Source organism: Salvelinus namaycush, chromosome 2 (genome assembly GCF_016432855.1).
Source record: "Salvelinus namaycush isolate Seneca chromosome 2, SaNama_1.0, whole genome shotgun sequence".
Classification (NCBI taxonomy): Eukaryota; Metazoa; Chordata; class Actinopteri; order Salmoniformes; family Salmonidae; genus Salvelinus; species Salvelinus namaycush.
Window position 1 is genome coordinate 16,723,029 of NC_052308.1, and position 21,936 is coordinate 16,744,964.

A 21,936-nucleotide genomic window follows, 5' to 3' on the forward strand; every position below is an offset into this window, starting at 1 on the left:
TCTGAGGAGAAATAGACGGAATCACTGTCTGGTCAGCGGGTCTGTGATCAGGCTGTGGACCCCCACTAGGAATGAAAATGTCTGAGCAATGGGCCCCAGATAGAGATCCATGTCTGGCTCCTCAGTCTATATCGAGTACTGGGCCTGTCTCAGTGGATCTATCCATTAGCAGCTCTGCAGTACTGATCTCATTTGCCTGAGTTTGTAAACTGTGTGATTTACCATCTCTAGGGAATCCATGGGTTTTGACTAACACAGGACCTCCCCAGGCTCCCTAACCCCTCAAACAACACATCGGCCTCAATGACATTGACAATGATAGATAGCTTTCCGTTCATCAGACAGCTATTCACAGAAGCCATATAGTAAATGCAATATGTATCTATAAAATGAAAATAGAAGTCTCAAGGACTCCACTTATCAGAAATGCTTGTGCACCAACAATGATTTCCTAAAATTCCACAAGGGCATGGAGGCCCATTGTATCGTATGATCTGTGTTCACACACCCTGCCAATAGACTACTTGGAAAAGCTGTCACAAGTGCTCCCCATCATCCATGATGTACAATAATTATAATAATATGTGTAAAATAATCCACTATCCCATGCTAATGTTACTTACTGCCCAGTTGTGAAAAGATTTGTCCGTGACCATACCAATGTGAGATAACCATATGTGGTGTTAAAACCCTAACACTTCAATATAAAGTTACTTTAAATAAAAAACGAAACTGGAAAAAAAAGCTAAATATAATGTCAGCACATTATATTTTGTAAAGTGTATCAAATCCAAGCGCTTACGGAACAGTGTTCTGTAAAGTGTAACATATCAAAGCTCTGTGAAATCAATCATTAACTCAGCATGCTATCAAACACTAGCCCTTCAGCTTTGGGAGCTGTTGCTTTGTAACACAGAGCACATTTAGCCACACACACACGCATACACGCGCACGCACGCACTCACGCACTCACGCAGACACACACACACACACACACACACACACACACACACACACACACACACACACACACACACACACACACACACACACACACACACACACACACACACACACACACACACACACACACACACACTGAAGTTTAAAACACGGGGGGAAACTCTACACTCTTAGAAAAAAGGGTTCCAAAATGGTCCTTCGGCTGTCCCCATAGGAGAAGCCTTTTTGGTTCCAGGTGGAACTCTTTTGGTTCCATGTAGAAACCTCTGTGGAAAGGGTTTTACATGGAACCAAACAGGGTTCTTCAAAGGGTTCTCCTATGGGGACAACTGAAGAACCATTTTAGGTTCTAGATAGTACCTGTTTTTCTAAGAGTGCAGATAATGTGACGACCAAAACATATGTGCCCTCCTATGTAAACATTATAGGGAAAACACCCATAATATGTTATTTTTTTCCATTCATCCATGGAGGAAGTACTGTATGTTTGCTGTTTATTACACTGATTCTTCAAAATCCACAACTAACATTTTGAAAAAATGAAAATGAAATGAATAATAACAACAAAGAAAAACCTCCCTCTAGTCACCCAAAGAAACAATTTAAATCCATCACTTCCAGGTCTTAGTAACTATGTCTGGCTCATAGTGATGACATCACAGTCCCATTGTCAAGTGCATCTGATATGTACAGGACCATGACATCATCTGAGGTACACAGGGAGGATGTTCCATTTGGCAGGTTGTGATGTTTTCATTGAAAAAATATAAACTTTCCCACGGTGAGAGGAAGCATGGTGAGAGAAAATCTTCAACATTTTCACACAGAAAAATGAAATTACTTGTTATGAGAAAAGGTATTTTGTTTTTATTTTTTAAGTGTTGCTTTAAATTGGTAGATAACTGAATTTCTTGAATTTGTTCATGGTAGTAGTTTCTGCCCAAAGATGTCCATTCCATGGTGCTCACACTATTTTGTCTCCCAAGTCAACCATAGGAGTGTAGATCAAGTTCCTCAGTCTATTCTGCTGTTTGCTTTTGGGGAGGCAGCAAAGATTTATGTTTCTTTCCTGTTTCCCAAGTTTAAAAAAACAACATATAATATTTCAGTTTCTTTTTGAAAGTGATGGTCTTGAAATCTCCCATTTTTCATTGTCTTCTTGTCTGTTGCCCTTTTAAAGGGTAGTCTTTCTAGTCAGTTCACCTAGTTTACATCTATACTTATAGACACCTTGAGTTTCCTCAACTTTTTTTCTTTACAAAATTCTTTACAAAATTCTTAAATCAAACAAACCAAAAAATGTAAGAAAAAAGTTCACCGTAAAAAAAAAACGAGGTGGAAGATGGAAGTAGAAATGTGTCGCTGGTCAGTAACCTCTCATGATCCTGGTTCCAAGAAGGAACCTTGTTGGCCACATTGATTGATGTCTGGTCATGTAGACCTGCTGGCCACAAACCTCCAGAGCTGATCCTGAAAGGTTATGGGGACTTTGGATGAGGGGATAGAGGAGGACAGGAGAGGGATTGAAAAAGGGGACCGTGGATGGATGGTTGTTTGGTGGGAAGACAAGGTTCACAGTCAAGCAAAAACACCTCCACTCCATCCGTGAACCCAGAGCCTGCATCCCAATCCCCTCTTCTCTGCTCCTCTCCTCTGCTGTCCTCTCTTCTGCTGTCCTCTCTTCTGCTGTCCTCTCTTCTGCTGTCCTCTCTTCTGCTCTCCTCTCTTCTGCTCTCCTCTCTTCTGCTCCATTCTGGATGGTCAAACTTCCACAGACTGGATCTGGTTAATGGAGGCACGCATCATCTGCACACTGTTCAGGATCTTCTTCTGGTGGCCTGCTAACGTCACGCCCACGCTCAGGATGTCACTGTGGCAGGAGACACAACCACAGGAGTCAGGAGGAAGCCATCACAGACGACACAACAGGTTTTATTGCACAAGTCACATGGCATAAGCCAAGGTAAAATCAACAAGTTAGATCAAGGCTAAATTCTGGGCCCCAGTCTGCCAAATTCCTAATTCAGTCCAAGGCATGACTGCTTACAGTAATTACTCTGTTTATTGAACAACTTCTTCCATTCAGGAGACAATGGAATGTTTTTGTTTCCTAACCCTAACCCCATGGACTGATGAGCCTTATTTTTTAAAGTATTGTAACCAGTGTTGTGGCTGGAAAATAATTTGAAAACAGAATTGTGCTGATATCCGACGTGACCTTAGGAGGATATTAAGAGATCAAGAGACAATGAGCAGAGTAATGTGTGTCTTACTAAACAGACCTCTGAATGAGTCTATCTGCTAATAGATGTCTTTATTAAGTTTACTGAGGCAGGAATGTATTCCTAAACATCACAATGTCTGTTCATTCTCCTATATCTTTTCTTTCTTTAAACTGTTGTATAAGAAACCTGGCAGCCACATGGCCAGAGTCTCTACGCTCTGTTCTAGCTCAGAGCAGTTGTGCTGCACAGTTATTATCTCCTAATGACATACAGTGAGAGGCATATTTATGATGAGCCAGGGGCTGAGCCTGGCAGTCATCCAGGCTTTAAGGTATGATACTGTCAAGGAATAGCCCACCTCCTCCTCATCCTTATCATCCTTATCAGAAACACAGGTCTGGGATCAGCACTTACTCCATGGTCATCTGGGAAACCACATCAAAGCTGGCGAAGTCAGCATTGGCAAAGTTGTCTTTGTACTGGCCCATCTTGATGGCATCCAGCCACTCGTCCACTGTACTGAAGCTGGAGAAGTCTGGAACACTGCGGTCCAGGAGAGGAAGATGGACACTGGAGGGGGACACAGACACAAAGAGTCAAACACAGCTTTAGAGACAGTGTCATTACTCTCTCACCTGTATGATGGCAATCAGTACAGTACACAATAGTGGAAGGCCTACAATAGACTAGTCAATAAGCTAGCCTTCAGGACAAAAGAAAGTAACAGTGGCCATTTTCCTAATCGATTTTGAAGAAAATTATATTTCCAATTGAGGACAATGGATGGATACTGGCAGGCTTAGTGCCAGTATCCACACAGTGTTTCTATTCCACACACCACCAACAATGTAAATATAGAGTAGGAAATATGGAATTCAGTATATTTTAACATTCATAGGAAACTGACACCCAGAGAAAATGTGATTGGAAATGTTTTGTTTTGAAATTGTGTAACTGTTTCAAATCATGATTTGCCTAAAGCATTCATGGAAATTACTTGACCTATCAAATCAAAAGGGGATTTATTTACATAACCACTTGGCGCCAAAAGAAACAGGAGACACAATGTTCGGTAGAAATAAATCGTACCATGAATATCAAAACTGTAACCCAAAATTGAAAACATTGAAGGAATCATGTCCTTTGAAATGTCAAAGTGTTTTCCCATCTTTGAGGTCAGATGCATTAAATTATTTTGGATTATATAGTATCTATGGAAATAGGAAAGTAATACTGGAACACAGTCCTGAATATTGTGATGGCTGGCAAGGAGACAGAGGGACACTCGCCTCAAACACACTAATACACAGACAGACAGACATGTAGTGACAGACTAATAGAAAGATAAACTGACGGAGATCTAAGGAGAGCGTGCTAAGTGTTCCACTCACCCTGAAGACAGCGGGGTCATGGCCTTCAGACTGTTGGGGTTGCGGATCATCTTGTCCAGGTTGTTGACAATTTGGCTGAACTTGGGCCGGTTGTTACGGTCCTTCTGCCAGCAGTCAAGCATGAGCTGGTGCAGGGCCGAGGGGCAGTCCATGGGAGGGGGCAGCCGGTAGTCCTGCTCTATGGCATTGATCACCTGCAGGGGGAGACACAGATCTCTAAGGGTTGCTATGAGGCTCTAAAAGGAGGAGAAGGGGGAGGAGAGAGAGAGACGGAAATCCTATTGGAGAGCATCCTCTCACAATTCTCACAAGCTACTTCTTCTATGATCAGAGTGCTATTTGGCTAACATGTTGATTAATATTTCAGTGATTTCAAATGAGAACTATGTTCTTGAAATACAGTATGCACTGAAAGATAAAACCATAGCAGTGTTACACAAGTAAAAACACATACCCACACACAAACATAATCCTGCAAGCATTATTGCATTAACAATAATGATAATTTTGAAAAGGTTTTGGCTTGGCTGCATACTTACTGTACCAGTTAAGCATCACAGTAAAGTATCAGGCTAATAGTAATGGCTCTCCACATCCATGCAGACTGTGCCAGCAGTGATTTAATCTTAGTCAGTATGGCCTTTAGAAACTGTGTACAGTAATGTTCCTGCTATACAAATATATACGTTTTCCCAACTCTATGGTCGTTGTTATACCAAAAAGGTCTAGTCTGACAGAGTGGCCAGGGGTGTTGTTGGTGGTGGGAGAGGGTGTGGGGGGACTGTAAGTAGCTCTGGATAAGAATGTCTGCTAAATGACTCAAATGTAAATGTGAAAAAATGGGGGAGGGATCAGGGAGGAGTGGGGAACGACCGGCCCAGAGGAAGGTTCTGACAAGGACCCACGATCCCCTGCTCATTATCACCACCATTATGGAGCTCCATTCAGGCCCAGATTAATCTCATTCAGAGGCCTCCCTCCCAACCAAGACCCAGATGGAGTAGAAACACTATCTAGAGCCCCTAATAAGATAACCGTCGAGCTCCTCAGTCCCTCTTAGCGCATTAGCGTTCACACTTTCAATTTGAAACTATTTTCATTATCTCTCTCCCCATAATTTGCTCTCTTCTCCACCACCCAGAGGGAGCCTGGAAACAGAGGCTCCAGTCAAGAGCAGGAATAGTCTGCGGAGCGTTGCCTTGCATTCCAAATCATCTTATTATCGCTCTGTGGTAACTGGGGGGCTTTCATATTAAACCCGCGTTCGAAAGCTGCTGTTTAGCCAGGGGAAGAGAACCACCATGACAAAACGGATCTCTATGGGGGTTCACATAGAGGTAATAACATTCAGGAATAATCAGACTTTGTTCGAAATTATTTTTAAGCATTTGATGCCATGCTTAGAGTGGTTCTGTTTGACAAATGATATACAGATATATAAAGGTCTATAAATACATACGTCTTGATTGGTCATGTCCCAGTAAGGTCTCTCTCCATAGGACATGACTTCCCACATGACGATACCGTAGCTCCAGACATCACTGGCGGACGTGAACTTCCTGTACTGGATGGCTTCAGGGGCTGTCCATCGGATAGGGATCTTCCCTCCCTGAGAAACACAACACAATGAGGGAACGACCTTATAGAGGGAAGTGAGACGGAAACCTGATCGTCACAGTGTCCTGGCTCTGCAGAGAGTGTCCTGGCTCTGCATATTATTCACAGCAACAATACTCTGTAATCCAAACTGGGAGATGGATATAACTAAACTCCTGGGAGTGGATGTGTGTGACATGGAATTCCGTAAAAAGGGAGGAGAGGGACAGGTGAAGTACCTTTGTTATGATGGGTAATGTAGTGTGTGAGGTGTGTGTGTGTGTGTGTATGTATATGTGTGAGTGTGTGCGGTGTTTGCGGTGACGTCATGGTACTCACCAGGGCACTGGTGTAGGTGGGATCTGACGTGTCGTCCTCCAGGAATCGGGACAGGCCGAAGTCGGACACCTTGCAGACCAGGTTGCTGTTGACCAGGATGTTGCGTGCGGCCAGGTCGCGGTGGACGTAGTTCATGTCGGCCAGGTACTTCATGCCAGAGGCGATGCCACGCAGCATGCCCACCAACTGGATCACTGTGAACTGACCGTCGTTTTGCTGCAAAACAAAAGGATCACAATATGATACATCCCCAGGTCTGAGACTTCCCTCTGTGGGATATGATTGAATAGATATGGCTATAGACTGGGCAGGGCTGGGCTCGGTCTGGCAGGCTGCAGCTGTTCTCCTCCCTGGATTGGCCAAGGCTTTACCCCATACATGTGGAGTGTCTGGATCTGGGCTGCAGCTGTGCCTCCACCTGCACCCTCACCACCACCACGAGGACCAGAGATCAACTAAGGAATATCCGGGAGGATCATGACGAGAGATGAGAGAGCATGAGCGTGGACTGACAGGGATGGGGTGGGGACACAGATGGACCACAGATGGACTAGGCCCAGCTGTGTATTCCTCTAGGCATCTTCCCAGTTTATGGTTAGCCAGATCCTCTAGCCTGTGTCTCTGAGTCTCCTCCAAACTCTTCGCTGCTCATTAGCAGAGCAAGGAGTTCTCCTCACGTCCACCAGCTCCTCATGCACCACAGCAATTAAGTCTTATGCATTATTCATGAGGCTGAATTCCCTAATAAATACACAGCTCCTCGTAATCCCTGCATCCCTGCACTGTGTTTGCATATACTTTAATTGGGAAGATTATTCCACCAAAGTAATTTGGATCGGGTTAGCAGACAGAGAGGCATCATTTCTATCATATAGATCTATGGCTAATACATGCTCTGTGCAATTTTTGATTCAATCCCAATTCTAGTCATAATGATGGAGATAATGTTTCTAAAGAAAGCTTTCTTTCTGATCGTTATATGGCCCCCCAACTTTTGCTACTTCCTCTGCCCGTTGTTGTCTCCATCCATCTATTAGCTGTGATTTATCTAGTCCTCTCTCCCTTGCAGATGCTTCATAGAAGTGGGGGCTGCACCAGGTGATCCTTCAGCTGGCAGCTCCCATCTAAGGTGGTCTCCCCTGCTGCTCCATCCTCTTTCACAGAGCGCCATGTTCTAAAGCGCTGACGTGTTCAGAAAATGTTGTCAAAAGCTGTCACAGTGAGGTGCCACAGTGACACTGTTGCTTGGAATACAATGTGCTGTCAAATATGCTTAACACACAGAAACACACAGACACATACACACACACAACCCATCAAATTCAAGAGTGAGTTGGCACACAGTGTCTCAGAGATTTGAAGCAGAATGCTAATAAAGTTCATGTTTTGCTTCTCTAGCAGTAGACAGAGCAGCAGTCTGCTGACAGGCGGCTGGCTGGATCCTTTTTTAAAGGCAGGATTTTTATGTATATTTTGATCCATAGAGGAAGAGTTTACGTCTCAGGTTTATAATATCCTCCCATAGCTCAGAGCTGACACTTGTCAGTGTGCTTTCTGCCCTGAGTCGTGAAAGCCTTACTCAGTATGATCTATGTAGAGGTAGACAATCACAATGTGATGAGGAGTGACAACTAGGGCTATGACAGAGGTGGTGGAGGGAGGTGTTTTCCATATAGACACAGTAGAAACATCAGACATTTCCAAACATAAACATAGTGATTCATATCAAACATGAAACCTTTGGCCCTTATTGAATTGATTTGTTTTCCATATTTAATCATTCTCACAATGATTTAAAGTGAAGTAACTCTAATAAGGAAAAATGTCATCCTTTATTTTTGTGAAGTTCAGACATGTCCAATTTCCATTAATCCCTAGCTCTTTCCTACTCAGTTTTTTCTCACTCACTTCAAACTCACAATGAGTCCAATTAGAGGATATGAAAGCTTGTGGACACACAGTCACATGCTCCCGTTCAGCTGAAATGCTACAGACAGGCGGCACAGGACTGGCTGACAACAGACAGCAGCCTTTCACCTACAAGCCAACTTCATTCTCTGAAAGCTGGCATGTTTTCTTCTTACAGCGCTAATCATTTGAAACCCTCCCAAAGGATGAGGTGAGGTTAGATATCTGGAATGTATGTAGAAGGTACTATAAGTTCATAGGTTCTTGTCCTTTTCTGTGACTCAAACCGAAGGAGTGAATGTGGGTTAGTATGATAAATACAAAATGAGAGCATAACTAACTGAACTGCTGGACTCTCTTACTCACTAGTGCCTATAGTGAGCTACAGTACTGTACTTTTTACTGTAGTCAAACATGGAGATCAAGGGGAAATGCTGAATAACAGCCACCGCAAGTTGCAGCAGAGTATAAATCAATAATTGGACTAGACAGACCCTCAGGGAGCATTAAGACCGCAGCCTGATTGGATAGAGAAGGATCTCTCTAAGGACTTGTGGTGGACACTATGCTAAGTAAAGAGGAGACTCATATGATTAATGTTCTGCATGTTATTCACTTTAACCTGGATGGGTTGGCATTAGTGTGTGTATTTAGCAGTCATTTCCCAGAGTGTGTGTGCGTATGTGCCTGTGTGCTTGTGTGTGCCTGCGTGCCTGTGTGTCTACCTGTTTATCTGCACAGCCATTAGTGTTAATATTTGACTCATATACAAACACAGCGTAACTCACTCTGAGGAAGGAGTCCAGTGATCCGTTCTCCATGAACTCAGTGATGATCATGACAGGGGCGCTCTTGGTGACCACACCCTCCAGGTGGATCACGTTGGGGTGGTCAAACTGACCCATGATGGACGCCTCAGACAGGAAGTCCCGCCTCTGCTTCTCTGTGTAGCCCGACTTCAGCGTCTTGATGGCCACAAACATCTCCCTCTTGCCTGGGAGCCTCAGGTTCCCACTGCACACCTCCCCGAACTCTCCTACAAGACACAACATAGAGGCAGAGAGACAGTTAATGAGAGGAGATGTCTGACAGAGGTTACAAACATTAAAATTATGAGGCAAAATATTATTAATTGGAATACAGACAGCATTCAAAATCATTATTTTGTAAAAAATGACTGGCCTTTCTCTTTACCTGCGCCAATGACTTGCTCAATCTTCACACAGGAAGTGTCAATCTCCTTAGCAAACTCCCTCACCGCCTCGTTGGGGTCCTCATATGTAAACGGATCAATATATATCTTCATTCCTGGAGTCACTTGGGAAAAGAAGAGGCCGATGTAATTTTTTATCCTGACATACACACACAAACAAACTCTGTCTGTCTTTAACATTCAGAGTTTGAGTAGCCAATGCAGTGTATTACTATGAGTCAGAAAGGTTAGTGTTAGTACAAGGTAGAGGAATGGTAGGTTTGGCTTGGGGCCTCAGGACTGTAATAATCAATGGGCAATGACATGGTATTTCTAGGTAGTCTTTAGCAGTGATAAGGCAGGTTAATGTATGTATCAGCTCCAGAGTCATAGCAGACCATTAACACCCAGGAGAGACAGCCAGACACTATATCAGTATCACTCTCTGCTCCAGGAAATACATTGGCTCTCTTAAGCTCTGACGCCAGGTAAATTGGCTTAAGGTGGCCTTTAAGTGTTCAGGGACTTAACTGTCCCAGGTTTTAAATCGGATTATTCTGACATCTGGCCTGAGGCTTCTTTAATGGTTATTGTGTTCATGCACAGACAGTCAGCGAAGCTGAGATACCTGCTTATAGAAGAGTCATGAAACCTGCATAGCAGACTGAACTGAAGAAGTGTTTAGGAACAGATGGAGATTCTCCTTTAAGGCAAAAAAAGAATCCCCAGTCAGAACCTCCTATCTCTTCCCAAACTATGGAGCAATTCAAAGACCACCCACCATAACATGGCAGAGACCACCTGATATAGGGGAGGACAGCCAGTATAACTGTGATCATCAGTGTGGGGATGAAAACACACACAGGGGAGTGGAACGATATTAATAGCTGTGAAATGCCCTCAGCCTCTCTGGCAATACTCCTCACTGAATTCCACCCTGGCAAAAATGAGTTCTGTAAATACAGCATTTACTGCAACCTGATACTATTGATTACACATGGGAAAGCTGTCTCCATTGATAAGCCCAACTAGCGGAAGAGCTAAATAGAAAAATATATAAATAAACTGAAATAAGCTCAGAGAGGAAATATATCAGAGCATTTCTGTTTAGCTGAGTGAAGGAGGAGAAAACGATAAGCCATAAGCTCCCAGGGAGAGCCAAACTAGTTTAAATCACCGCGCCTGGCTACATCTTGAAGATGTATTTCTATATCATGGAACTCTGGGCCAACGTGCTTTACATGGAAAACAAAATAATTAATAAAGGCCATTCCTTCACAATCTTCTTTGAATTTTTCAACAATGGCAAATGGTGTGTGTGGTATTAGCGTGTTAATGAACAAGCTAAAATAAGGCTAAATGCTATTTCCACAACAATGGAATCAGTTGACTGTGAAATGAGACCCTACAGCGAACACACACTTGTACACAGGTTATGTTGTGAGTAAATCCTAGCATTAAGACGGTTGAGGAAAACAAGAGAGAAGATTACCAATGGAGAGGTGAGAAGAAGCACAAGGTTGGGAGGTAGCCAAGGACACTAGCGTGTCAGGTGGTAGCCACGGAAACAGGTGTGTGAGGCAGCAGAGGGTTGAACGTTAGGCATGGAGGCTGCTGCGTGAGCCGGTAGCCATGGAGACAGGTGTGTGAGGCAGCAGAGGGTTGAACATTAGGCATGGAGGCTGCTGCATGAGCTGGTAGCCATGGAGACAGGTGTGTGTGCGTGTGGGTGTGTGAGCATGAGTGAGAGTGTGTGTATGGTGGGGGAGGTGCAAACAGACACTCTTGAGTGAGGGCTGGGTTACTCACTGTGGCCGCTGGTGTAGTGCTGCAGCTTGTCTGTGTACTCTGAGTCTGCCCTCTCAAAGCCACGCCTCCTGGGAGAAAGACAAAGAGCTATAGCGCTGGCCCAGAGAGGGGGTGTGGTCTATGTACCAGGCCTACCCACTCCACAGCTAGCTAATGACCACTAAACACAACCAACCTATAAACTATAAACCCCACCTTAACAAGCCACAGGACCCATTAAAGTACAGTAACGAAGTAGGGTGGAAAACAACCACTAAAGCGAATGTGTCTAATCTGGCTGGCTTGTGTGACTGTTTTTGTGGTGGGGCGCAGGGAGCATTGGTTGGCTGGACTGGAGCAGGAATAACTCACCGGTTGCAGACGATGACGATGACAACCACTGCGATGAGGAAGACCAGACCTGCAGCTGCAGAGCCGATGATGAGAGGCAGCTTCTCCTGAATGCTGGTGTTGTACTCCTCTGTGATTAGACAAACACACACAAACACACCATCACACACTGGAACATATGGGCCAGGCATCTGAGCTAATGCATATGGAGAGAGCAGTGGGTGACAGACAGACAGACGGTTGGGGAGACCAATGGGCATCTTGGCTGGCAGCACAAGACCTCACTCCAAAGCCCACTGAGCACATTCAGATACCAGCAATATGGCCGCCCGCTCATCTGGAACTGAGAGAGCAGGTTTGGGAGAGACCCAGCTCCCTTCCCTCCAGAGTGCTGCCAAACACAGGGAATCCAGCATGGCAGTAGGCACACAATCTCACAACACCATCTCAGGTCCTGACTGCTCTTTCCGAGGTCTGAGGATAGGGAGGGTTGTGCCATGGGTTGTGTCCCCTGGTGGTGGTACTGTACTGTATACAGCCTACTGCGATACTGGGTTCTCCTTTGTCTGGCAGTGTGCTGGCTGCTTGCAGTGGAGGAGAGCAGAGATCAGGCGAATGATGGCCATCGGCACTGCAGGTAATAAGATGTTTCGAGAACACCCAGGTCGCTAACATTATCCAGGCCAGGGGAGCCAGGAGCCAGCATTAGCGGAGCCAGGGGAGAAGTTAGTCTGCCCAGCAGTGTCCTTCTATACAGATTAATCCACTTTAACCTGATCTGTGACTGACGTTAGTCTACCGCTAATAAAGTACAGTATACTACAGAAAATATCTGCATTCATACATAACCTATCTTATTCATTGGTAAAAAATAAGTTTCACATGACTCATGAGCTCTGCTGAGAAGATAATAAATGAAATCCACATAAATAGAACAATGGGTGTACACATTGTTAGAGAGTTGTCTTGTAGAATGCATCTCAGACCATTTCCCCATCCACATCCTTGTGTCTGTTGTGTCATTGTGTCCATGTTGTAATGGTCCATGTTGGATTGACGGTCCATGCATGGGATGTGATAACTCTGCATCTCTCTATGCTCTATCTGAGCTGAGGGAATGTTGTCTGTACCCTCACCTTCAGTCATGGTTTGGAAGTAGAGCTTGCCACTGTAGCGCCCAAATCCGGCCACGGTCCGGGCGCGAACCAGGAACACATAGATCGCGCCTGATTTGAGACCGCGGATGACCACTGTGTTGGTCTGGCTCTTTATGATGGTTGAGTTGTACTCGGTCTGGTCCTGAGAGAGTATTAAGGAAAGAGGGAGAAATACAAATCAGTGCCATCCACAGAACAATTACCATACACATGCATTAACTTAGTGCCTTATAAAAATAGGCTGATGTGCAAAGTAGGATACAGACTCAAATGTTTCTAACACTGGTGTATCTATTTAACCAAGCAGAATGAAGAGAGAATGAAAAGCAACAGCCATAGGCAGAAGGGATGGCAGTTTCAGGTCTGCTAGTTTGTTTGGGTTGTGAGTTCGGACGGTTAGTGTAACTTTTCATTGCCACACCGCTTCTCTCTCTCCACAAAGCTGACAGGTCTGTCTGGAAGAGGAGACTAAAACTGTGCCGGCTGCAGCCTTCAACCAATCAGTCAGCAGCGTGAGCACAGTTGTGAGATCTGAGCCGCGGCAGGGGCCGAGACAATTGTTTTGACAGCTCTCCTCAGCAGCATCTGAGAATAGAATTAAACTAAAAAGTGGAGCAGAGTGGCGCGCAGTCACAGAGAACTGCTAAATTAACTTTGTGTGAGCTTGTGTGTGTGTGTGCTCTTCTCTGCCCGTATCTGTGTGTGGGAGTGTTTCTTGTGAGAAAGTATGCTGATTCTGAGGAGTCTGTCTGTTGAATACTGTTTTTATGGCAGTCAACACAGCATTGTTTCAACTGCAAATATCTCTCCATCAATCCCTAGTGGCCTGACTGGAGGGCTGAGAGCAGTTTCCTTTCCCAGTGACTGACCGTGATTATAATTGAAAGGGATCGAGCAGAAGTTGTATGCTCGATTCAGAAGCTACAGTATGCCTGACTCCCACCGTGAACATGCTGTTCTGGACTCCAACAGGGGAAGACATTCTTAATTTCAATGTGATAGAAAATTTGAGATATATTTTGCAGTCAATGCATACCTTATTTAGCCCCGCTGAGATGAAAGAAAGCCTGACACACTCAATGGTGTCTTTACGTGTGTCTGTTTACATGGAGGAGAGATAGAGCAGACTGTTTGTTAATGGGTAGAGTGCAGTGGGTACCTACCTTCTCGTAGTACTGCAGTTCATAGTCCAGAATGACTCCATTGGGCTGGTCTGGTTGAGACCAGGACAGAGTGATGCTGTCCACGGTACGACTGACCTGGTGCATGATGGACACTGTCGACGGAGCTGCAGAGAGATAGAGAGAGAGATAGAGAGATAGAGAGACACAGAGAGAAAGAAGGAAAGTGCTTAACATACAAATTCAGAATCACAACATTCAGTCACTGTGATTAGTTCCCAATCATATATCCGAATCATAAAATCTCATCAAACAGATGCCTACTTCACTGAGCTATGTAACAGTGATAGTGATATATTAGTTGCTATCATCCTGGGCTGCATGTAGAAAAGGCACACCTCTGACTAAACCACATACATAGTTTGAAGGGACTTTCCAGCACTGACTTTGTATTATTTCCATGATTCATCTGTGCTTCCCACATTGTCAGGGTGTGAGGACACTATCTGTCTGTGTCTGACTAGCAATCATTCCACTGGCCGCATCCTCCTCCTCCGGACAAATTGTGGAGCAAGCCCATTTTGTATGGCTCATAAAACCAGAGAAAATCATCAGAACCACAAGTATGCCATACACAATCGCCATTTAGTTTTTTTACAGCCTTCTATTTTTGTAATTGCGGTCTATGTTTACAGATATTTTTTGGTGGATGACAACTTCATACACATCAGTAAATGGTTTGAAAGTGCAAGGACAAGAGTCATGGTCATGGTGGACAGATATAGAGAATTATAGCACTTACATGTGGTAATCACTGTGTAGCAATAAGCCAGATCCTTTCAGAAGTAGTTGAGCCAGAAATGAGTGATGAGTGGGTAGGGTTGTAAGCTGCCTTTAGTCTAACAAAACCAAAGGCCCAAACTTGCAACTTTCTTTTTAGTAAGGCTAAAGGGTCAGGGAGGGGCATGCTATCCACGCGCCCTCATACATCCATTAACATTAGTGCATGGTGCCGTGGGTCACAGCGAAGCTAATGCAGGAGATAAAAGCGCTGTCTGGGGCTTGGAGGGCAGGATTTATGGGCCCCCGGGCCCCAGCCTCGGCCCATGGTCCCACGCTGCATACACACAGCCCCCAGCCAGAAGCACAGTGGTTCCCCAGAGCTCCAGTCATAAAGCGCTCCACCGGCACGCGCTCTCCTTGGAAAATCCACTGACTGGAAATCCCTCCCACCCACCCTCCCTCGGCCCCTCCCACCATTATCAAGGAATCTGGGGGAGTGTGTGTGGTTAATATCTCATATATAAATCTAAGTGTTAATTTTATGTAGTTCATGTAACAAAATTCTGGTAATATCTGATGCTATCCACCAAACCACAAAGGAGCCTTTCAGATGGGGTTTGGATTAAAATACACATGTTCAGTACTGTAGAGTAAAGCCCGGATCAGCTCCCAGAAACCAGTGTGCTCTAAGACATGATGACGGAGAGGCTGTTTTATGGCGTATTCATTCTCAACAGTGAGTCAGCCTTGCCTCACATGCCCTCTGATCCCAACAGAAGCCTCCATCCGAGGACACTAATCATGAGATACTGTCTAAACAGGGAGGTCCCGGAGCCTATGTCCCCATATGCCGTCGGCCTTAAAATAAATGTGTCTACAGATAATGAATAGGCAGCCTTTAGTTTCATCTCCTGCAGCAGTTGCACTAAGATGGCCTGTGATTCTGCCATGAACATAAAGTGCATTTGGAAAGTATTCCACATTTTGCTACGTTACAGACTTATTCTAAAATTGATTAAATAAATTGTTTTTCCTCATCAATCTACACAAATTACCCCATAATGACAAAGCAAAAACAGGTTTTTAGAAACTTTTGCACATTTATAAAAAATAAATAACAAAAATATCACATTTACATAAGTATTCAGACCCTTTGCTATGAGACTCGAAATTGAACTCAGGTGCATCCTGTTTCCATTGATCATACTTGAGATGTTTCTACAACTTAATTGGAGTCCACCTGTGGTTAATTAAATTGATTGGACATGATTTGGAAAGGCACACACCTGTCTATATAAGGTCCCACAGTTGACAGTGCATGTCAGAACAAAAACCAAACCATGAGGTCGAAGGAATTGTCCATAGAGCTCCGAAACAGGATTGTGTCAAGGCACAGATCTGGGGAAGGGTACCAAAACATTTCTGCAGCCTTGAAGGTCCCCAAGAACACAGTGCCCCTCATTATTCTTAAATGGAAGAAGTTTGGAACCACCAAGACTCTTCCTAGAGCTGTCTGCCCGGCCAAACTGAGCAATCGCAGGGAGAAGGGCCTTGGTCAGGGAGGTGACCAAAAACCTGATGGTCACTCTGACAGAGCAACAGAGTTCCTTTGTGGAGATGGAAGAACTTTCCAGAAGGAGAACCATCTTTGCAGCACGCCACCAATAGGCCTTTATGGTAGAGTGGCCAGACGGAAGCCACTCCTCAGTAAAAGGCACATGAAAGCCAACTTGGAGTTTGCCAAAAGGCACGTAAAGGACTCTCAGACCATGAGATATAACATTCTCTGGTCTGATGAAACCAAGATTGAACTCTTTGGCCTGAATGCCAAGCTTCAGGTCTGGAGGAAACCTGGCACCATCCCTACAGTGAAGCATGGTGGTGGCAGCATCATGCTGTGGGAATGTTTTTCAGCAGAAGGGACTGGGAGACTAGTCAGGTTCGAAGGAAAGATGAACGGAGCAAAGTACAGAGAGATCCTTGATGAAAACATGCTCCAGAGTGCTCAGGACCTCAGAGTTGTGCGAAGGTTCACCTTCCAACAGGACAACGACCCTAAGCACACAGCCAAGACAACGCAGGAGTGGCTTCGGGACAAGTTCCTGAATGTTCTTGAGTGGCCCAGCCGGAACTCGGACTTGAACCCGATCCAACATCTCTGGAGAAACCTGAAAATAGCTGTGCAACGACACTCCCATTCCAACCTGACAGAGTTTGAGAGGATCTGCAGAGAAGAATTGTAATGCTCGTTGTCGGTGGAAGGAAGAGTGGACCAAAGCGCAGCGTGGAAAGTGTTCATGATATTTATTTACAAGAAACACTCAAACAAAAATAACAAATCCAAAAACGAAAGCGAACAGTTCCGTCAGGCACAGACACTAAACAGAAAATAAGATCCCACAAAACCCAAACGGAAAACGACAACTTATATATGATCCCCAATCAGAGACAACGATAGACAGCTGCCTCTGATTGGGAACACACTCGGCCAAGACAAAGAAATAGAAAACATAGATTTTCCCACCCGAGTCACACCCTGACCTAACCAAACAGAGAACAATAGGGATCTCTAAGGTCAGGGCGTGACAAGAATGGGAGAAACTCCCCAAATACAGTTGTGCCAAGCTTGTAGCGTCATACCCAAGAAGAATTGAGGCTGTAATCACTGCTTCAACACAGTACTGAATAAAGGGTCTGAATATTATGTAAAGGTGATATTTCATTATTTAATTTTTTATAAATTTGCAAAAATTTATACAAACCAGTTTTTGCTTTGTTATTATTGGGAATTGTGTGGAGCGTGAGGGGGGGAAACAATTTAATCAATATTAGAATAAGGATGTTATGTAACAAAATGTGGAAAAAGTAAAGGGGTCTGAATACTTTCCGACTTCATGCACTGTACATGATCCCCTTCACAGAGACACAGAGGTAGTGTACACAGAGGTAGTGTACACAGAGGTAGTGTACACAGAGGTAGTGTGTACAGAGGTAGTGTGTACAGAGGTAGTGTGTACAGAGGTAGTGTGTACAGAGGTAGTGTATATAGAGGTAGTGTATACAGAGGTAGTGTATACAGAGGTAGTGTATATAGAGGTAGTGTATACAGAGGTAGTGTATACAGAGGTAGTGTACACAGAGGTAGTGTGTACAGAGGTAGTGTATATAGAGGTAGTGTATACAGAGGTAGTGTACACAGAGGTAGTGTATACAGAGGTAGTGTGTACAGAGGTAGTGTATATAGAAGTAGTGTATATAGAGGTAGTGTATACAGAGGTAGTGTGTACAGAGGTAGTGTGTACAGAGGTAGTGTGTACAGAGGTAGTGTATATAGAAGTAGTGTATATAGAGGTAGTGTACACAGAGGTAGTGTATACAGAGGTAGTGTGTACAGAGGTAGTGTGTACAGAGGTAGTGTGTACAGAGGTAGTGTGTACAGAGGTAGTGTATATAGAGGTAGTGTATACAGAGGTAGTGTATACAGAGGTAGTGTACACAGAGGTAGTGTGTACAGGGGTAGTGTATATAGAGGTAGTGTATACAGAGGTAGTGTATATAGAGGTAGTGTATACAGAGGTAGTGTATACAGAGGTAGTGTATATAGAGGTAGTGTATACAGAGGTAGTGTGTACAGGGGTAGTGTGTACAGAGGTAGTGTATATAGAGGTAGTGTATATAGAGGTAGTGTATACAGAGGTAGTGTGTACAGGGGTAGTGTGTACAGAGGTAGTGTATATAGACGTAGTGTGTACAGGGGTAGTGTGTACAGAGGTAGTGTATATAGAGGTAGTGTATATAGAGGTAGTGTATACAGAGGTAGTGTATATAGAGGTAGTGTATACAGAGGTAGTGTATACAGAGGTAGTGTACACAGAGGTAGTGTGTACAGGGGTAGTGTATATAGAGGTAGTGTATACAGAGGTAGTGTATATAGAGGTAGTGTATACAGAGGTAGTGTATACAGAGGTAGTGTATACAGAGGTAGTGTATATAGAGGTAGTGTATATAGAGGTAGTGTATACAGAGGTAGTGTATACAGAGGTAGTGTGTACAGAGGTAGTGTATACAGAGGTAGTGTGTACAGAGGTAGTGTATATAGAAGTAGTGTATATAGAGGTAGTGTATACAGAGGTAGTGTATACCGAGGTAGTGTGTACAGAGGTAGTGTATATAGAAGTAGTGTATATAGAGGTAGTGTATACAGAGGTAGTGTATACAGAGGTAGTGTATACAGAGGTAGTGTATACAGAGGTAGTGTATATAGAGGTAGTGTATACAGAGGTAGTGTATATAGAGGTAGTGTATACAGAGGTAGTGTGTACAGAGGTAGTGTATATAGAGGTAGTGTATACAGAGGTAGTGTATACAGAGGTAGTGTATATAGAGGTAGTGTATATAGAGGTAGTGTATAGAGGTAGTGTATAGAGGTAGTGTGTAGAGGTAGTGTGTAGAGGTAGTGTATAGAGGTAGTGTATAGAGGTAGTGTATAGAGGTAGTGTGTAGAGGTAGTGTATAGAGGTAGTGTATAGAGGTAGTGTATAGAGGTAGTGTATAGAGGTAGTGTATAGAGGTAGTGTATAGAGGTAGTGTGTAGAGGTAGTGTATATAGAGGTAGTGTATACAGAGGTAGTGTATATAGAGGTAGTGTATACAGAGGTAGTGTATATAGAGGTAGTGTATACAGAGGTAGTGTATACAGAGGTAGTGTATACAGAGGTAGTGTGTACAGAGGTAGTGTATACAGAGGTAGTGTATACAGAGGTAGTGTGTACAGAGGTAGTGTATATAGAGGTAGTGTATATAGAGGTAGTGTATACAGAGGTAGTGTATACAGAGGTAGTGTATACAGAGGTAGTGTGTACAGAGGTAGTGTGTACAGAGGTAGTGTATATAGAGGTAGTGTATATAGAGGTAGTGTATACAGAGGTAGTGTATACAGAGGTAGTGTATACAGAGGTAGTGTATACAGAGGTAGTGTGTACAGGGGTAGTGTATATAGAGGTAGTGTATATAGAGGTAGTGTATACAGAGGTAGTGTATACAGTAACCAGTTCGGAGAATAGAATACTCACAGGCATCTCTTCAATCTCACTGTTCGTTGAGTTTGTTTGCTATCATAATAAGGTAAATAGTCACTCTACGGGGAACTCACAACTATCCCATTACGGATGTACATATATTTAGGACTGCATGCCACATGCTTTTTTGTGCATAGCATTTCCATTAAACAAGAGGTGTAGCCATCTCTGGTAACCTAATCCCGGGCAGGGCATACAGACAAAGGCAGTGCATGTCTTCATGTACAGAGGATGGTACACATGCCAAGATGAAAGCTTTCCACGCAGAACATTGTGGTTTACTCTAACAAAGGGACGTCTTCCGGACTGAAGCATGAAGAACGTGATGTCTGTATCACACCAATAATAACTATTGAGGAAAAAATAAACAGTACAACAGAGATCTAAGAAGATGGAAGCATTACTGTTACTGCTGCTATGGAAAAATGTGTGTAGCGTGTCGACTGTACTGCAGTAATTATATAATTTTCCACTTGATACTCCAGCAGAGAGAGGGCTAACAGCAGAGTCCCTGCCACGAGGAGACAGGGTGATAATCACTGCTAGTAAAATATTCTAGTCATGGTGGAGCATTCCAGCTTTCCAAACGATTGCTTCTTGCAACGCTACAGCGACGAGGACTATTTATCTAGAATCCTAGGTGTTTAACTTTTTCCTGGCAAGGCTTGTACTCTGACACATTGTAACGATCATCCAGCACACAGGAGGGTTCCGAGGGAGCGTGAGTCTATGAACAAACTCATCAGAAACAGATAACGTTTCTATTCTTTTATCTTAAGATCATCCAGGCCCAGAGATTCTGAATAACATCCAAAAATGTTTGGAAAGTAACTCAATACATTACTGAGCTCTCTCTAGATGGGAGGGTTGTGGACGGTTCAGAAGAGAAACGCTAAGTAGTGCATTACTGTAAATAGTATTTGTCAGTGCTGTTTAATGTGATGAACTCCTGTTGTTGTCACAGAGTTAAGTTACAGTCTCAGTATTAATACAAGGTCTTGGATCTGATAAAAGACATTGGGGCTTTGGGCTGTATTCTAGCATAAGGCTCTGGCTTGGGCCCGGCAGCCGAATATAAAAGGCTCTATTTTGTGCAAAATCCCAATAGTCATTTTACTGTTGTGTTTGAACACCTAGTAACTTCCATAATCAATCAAAGATGGGCTTTACAGAGTTATTTCCACTCATTTAAATCCATGGCGATTTAATGGGGCATACTCCTGCAAACACAGAGAAGCAATTTACTGAGCCCCCTGATCTATCCCATTTACATCCTCTACCCAGTCTGTAAATAACTATCTCTGCTGCTATTGTTCTGTTCTCTTCTATTCTGCTACACTCGTTTGGTGGGCATGGCCTCCCTCCCTCCCATGCCTGTGTGCCTCTCTTTCCCCTCCTTGTCTTCCCCTAAGAATGCTGGTCTCCTTTCAGCTCAGCCTATTGATTCTGTTCTCCACAGAGCACCCTTCTGAGCATGATGGCATCTTCATTAAGCGAGCTGGTGGACTGAAACCAGGCTGGCCTTTGATGACAGGCAGGCAGGCAAGCAGGCGGGGAGAGGGCCCCCATGCCTGAACAGAGCCTGAGTTTGGGCGCAGGACCACGTGGGCCAGCTGGAGTTCCAGCCACCATAAAAAAAGGCAGACAGCCATTACAGAGCCATGCTCCGAGGGGTGGGAGGCAAAGTTATTATAGTAATCACAATTTGGGGTTTGTGGTTGGGAGAGACAATGCCACCTCGAGTGATTTCCCCTTTCTCCCTTTGTTCCCCTTCCCATCTTTAAAACCCTGCACTATTACAACCAAAACCAAATTAAATGCCAAAGTCTGCTGAAAAATACATGGTTGGAGAGACAGAAGAGTCAACCATTCATCTTGGCTGTTGAATCTGTGAAAGTGACTTGGATTTAGGACTTCTCTTTGAATATCTGACTAGCCTATATGCAACGTGCTCTATGACCATGTGGCTCTGATTTGAGGTTCTGGTACAGGGAGCAAAGCTATGATTTGGGGGAGGATGGGGAAGGAAGCGAGAACAGGTCAG

The 21,936-nt window shown here is 44.0% G+C and overlaps 1 protein-coding gene across 5 annotated transcripts in view; it reads right to left on the reverse strand.

Annotated features, from left to right (window-relative positions):
• Positions 1 to 1,440: 1,440 nt before the first annotated feature.
• The window catches only part of LOC120059432 (ephrin type-B receptor 2), a 152,273-nt gene continuing 131,777 nt past the window's right edge, over positions 1,441 to 21,936 (reverse strand). For 2 of the 5 annotated variants that reach the window (XM_039008480.1, XM_039008511.1), the window contains 11 exons: positions 14,074 to 14,198; positions 12,890 to 13,052; positions 11,775 to 11,883; positions 11,424 to 11,491; positions 9,617 to 9,739; positions 9,211 to 9,458; positions 6,515 to 6,730; positions 6,039 to 6,188; positions 4,580 to 4,773; positions 3,603 to 3,758; positions 1,441 to 2,833 (listed from right to left, as the gene is read on the reverse strand). In XM_039008480.1, coding sequence (XP_038864408.1) covers positions 2,725 to 2,833; positions 3,603 to 3,758; positions 4,580 to 4,773; positions 6,039 to 6,188; positions 6,515 to 6,730; positions 9,211 to 9,458; positions 9,617 to 9,739; positions 11,424 to 11,491; positions 11,775 to 11,883; positions 12,890 to 13,052; positions 14,074 to 14,198 — 1,661 coding nt within the window. In that variant the 3' untranslated portion in view covers positions 1,441 to 2,724. The remainder of the gene's footprint in view (positions 2,834 to 3,602; positions 3,759 to 4,579; positions 4,774 to 6,038; positions 6,189 to 6,514; positions 6,731 to 9,210; positions 9,459 to 9,616; positions 9,740 to 11,423; positions 11,492 to 11,774; positions 11,884 to 12,889; positions 13,053 to 14,073; positions 14,199 to 21,936) is intronic. The other 3 variants (XM_039008504.1, XM_039008487.1, XM_039008496.1) reach the window with 3 other exon arrangements.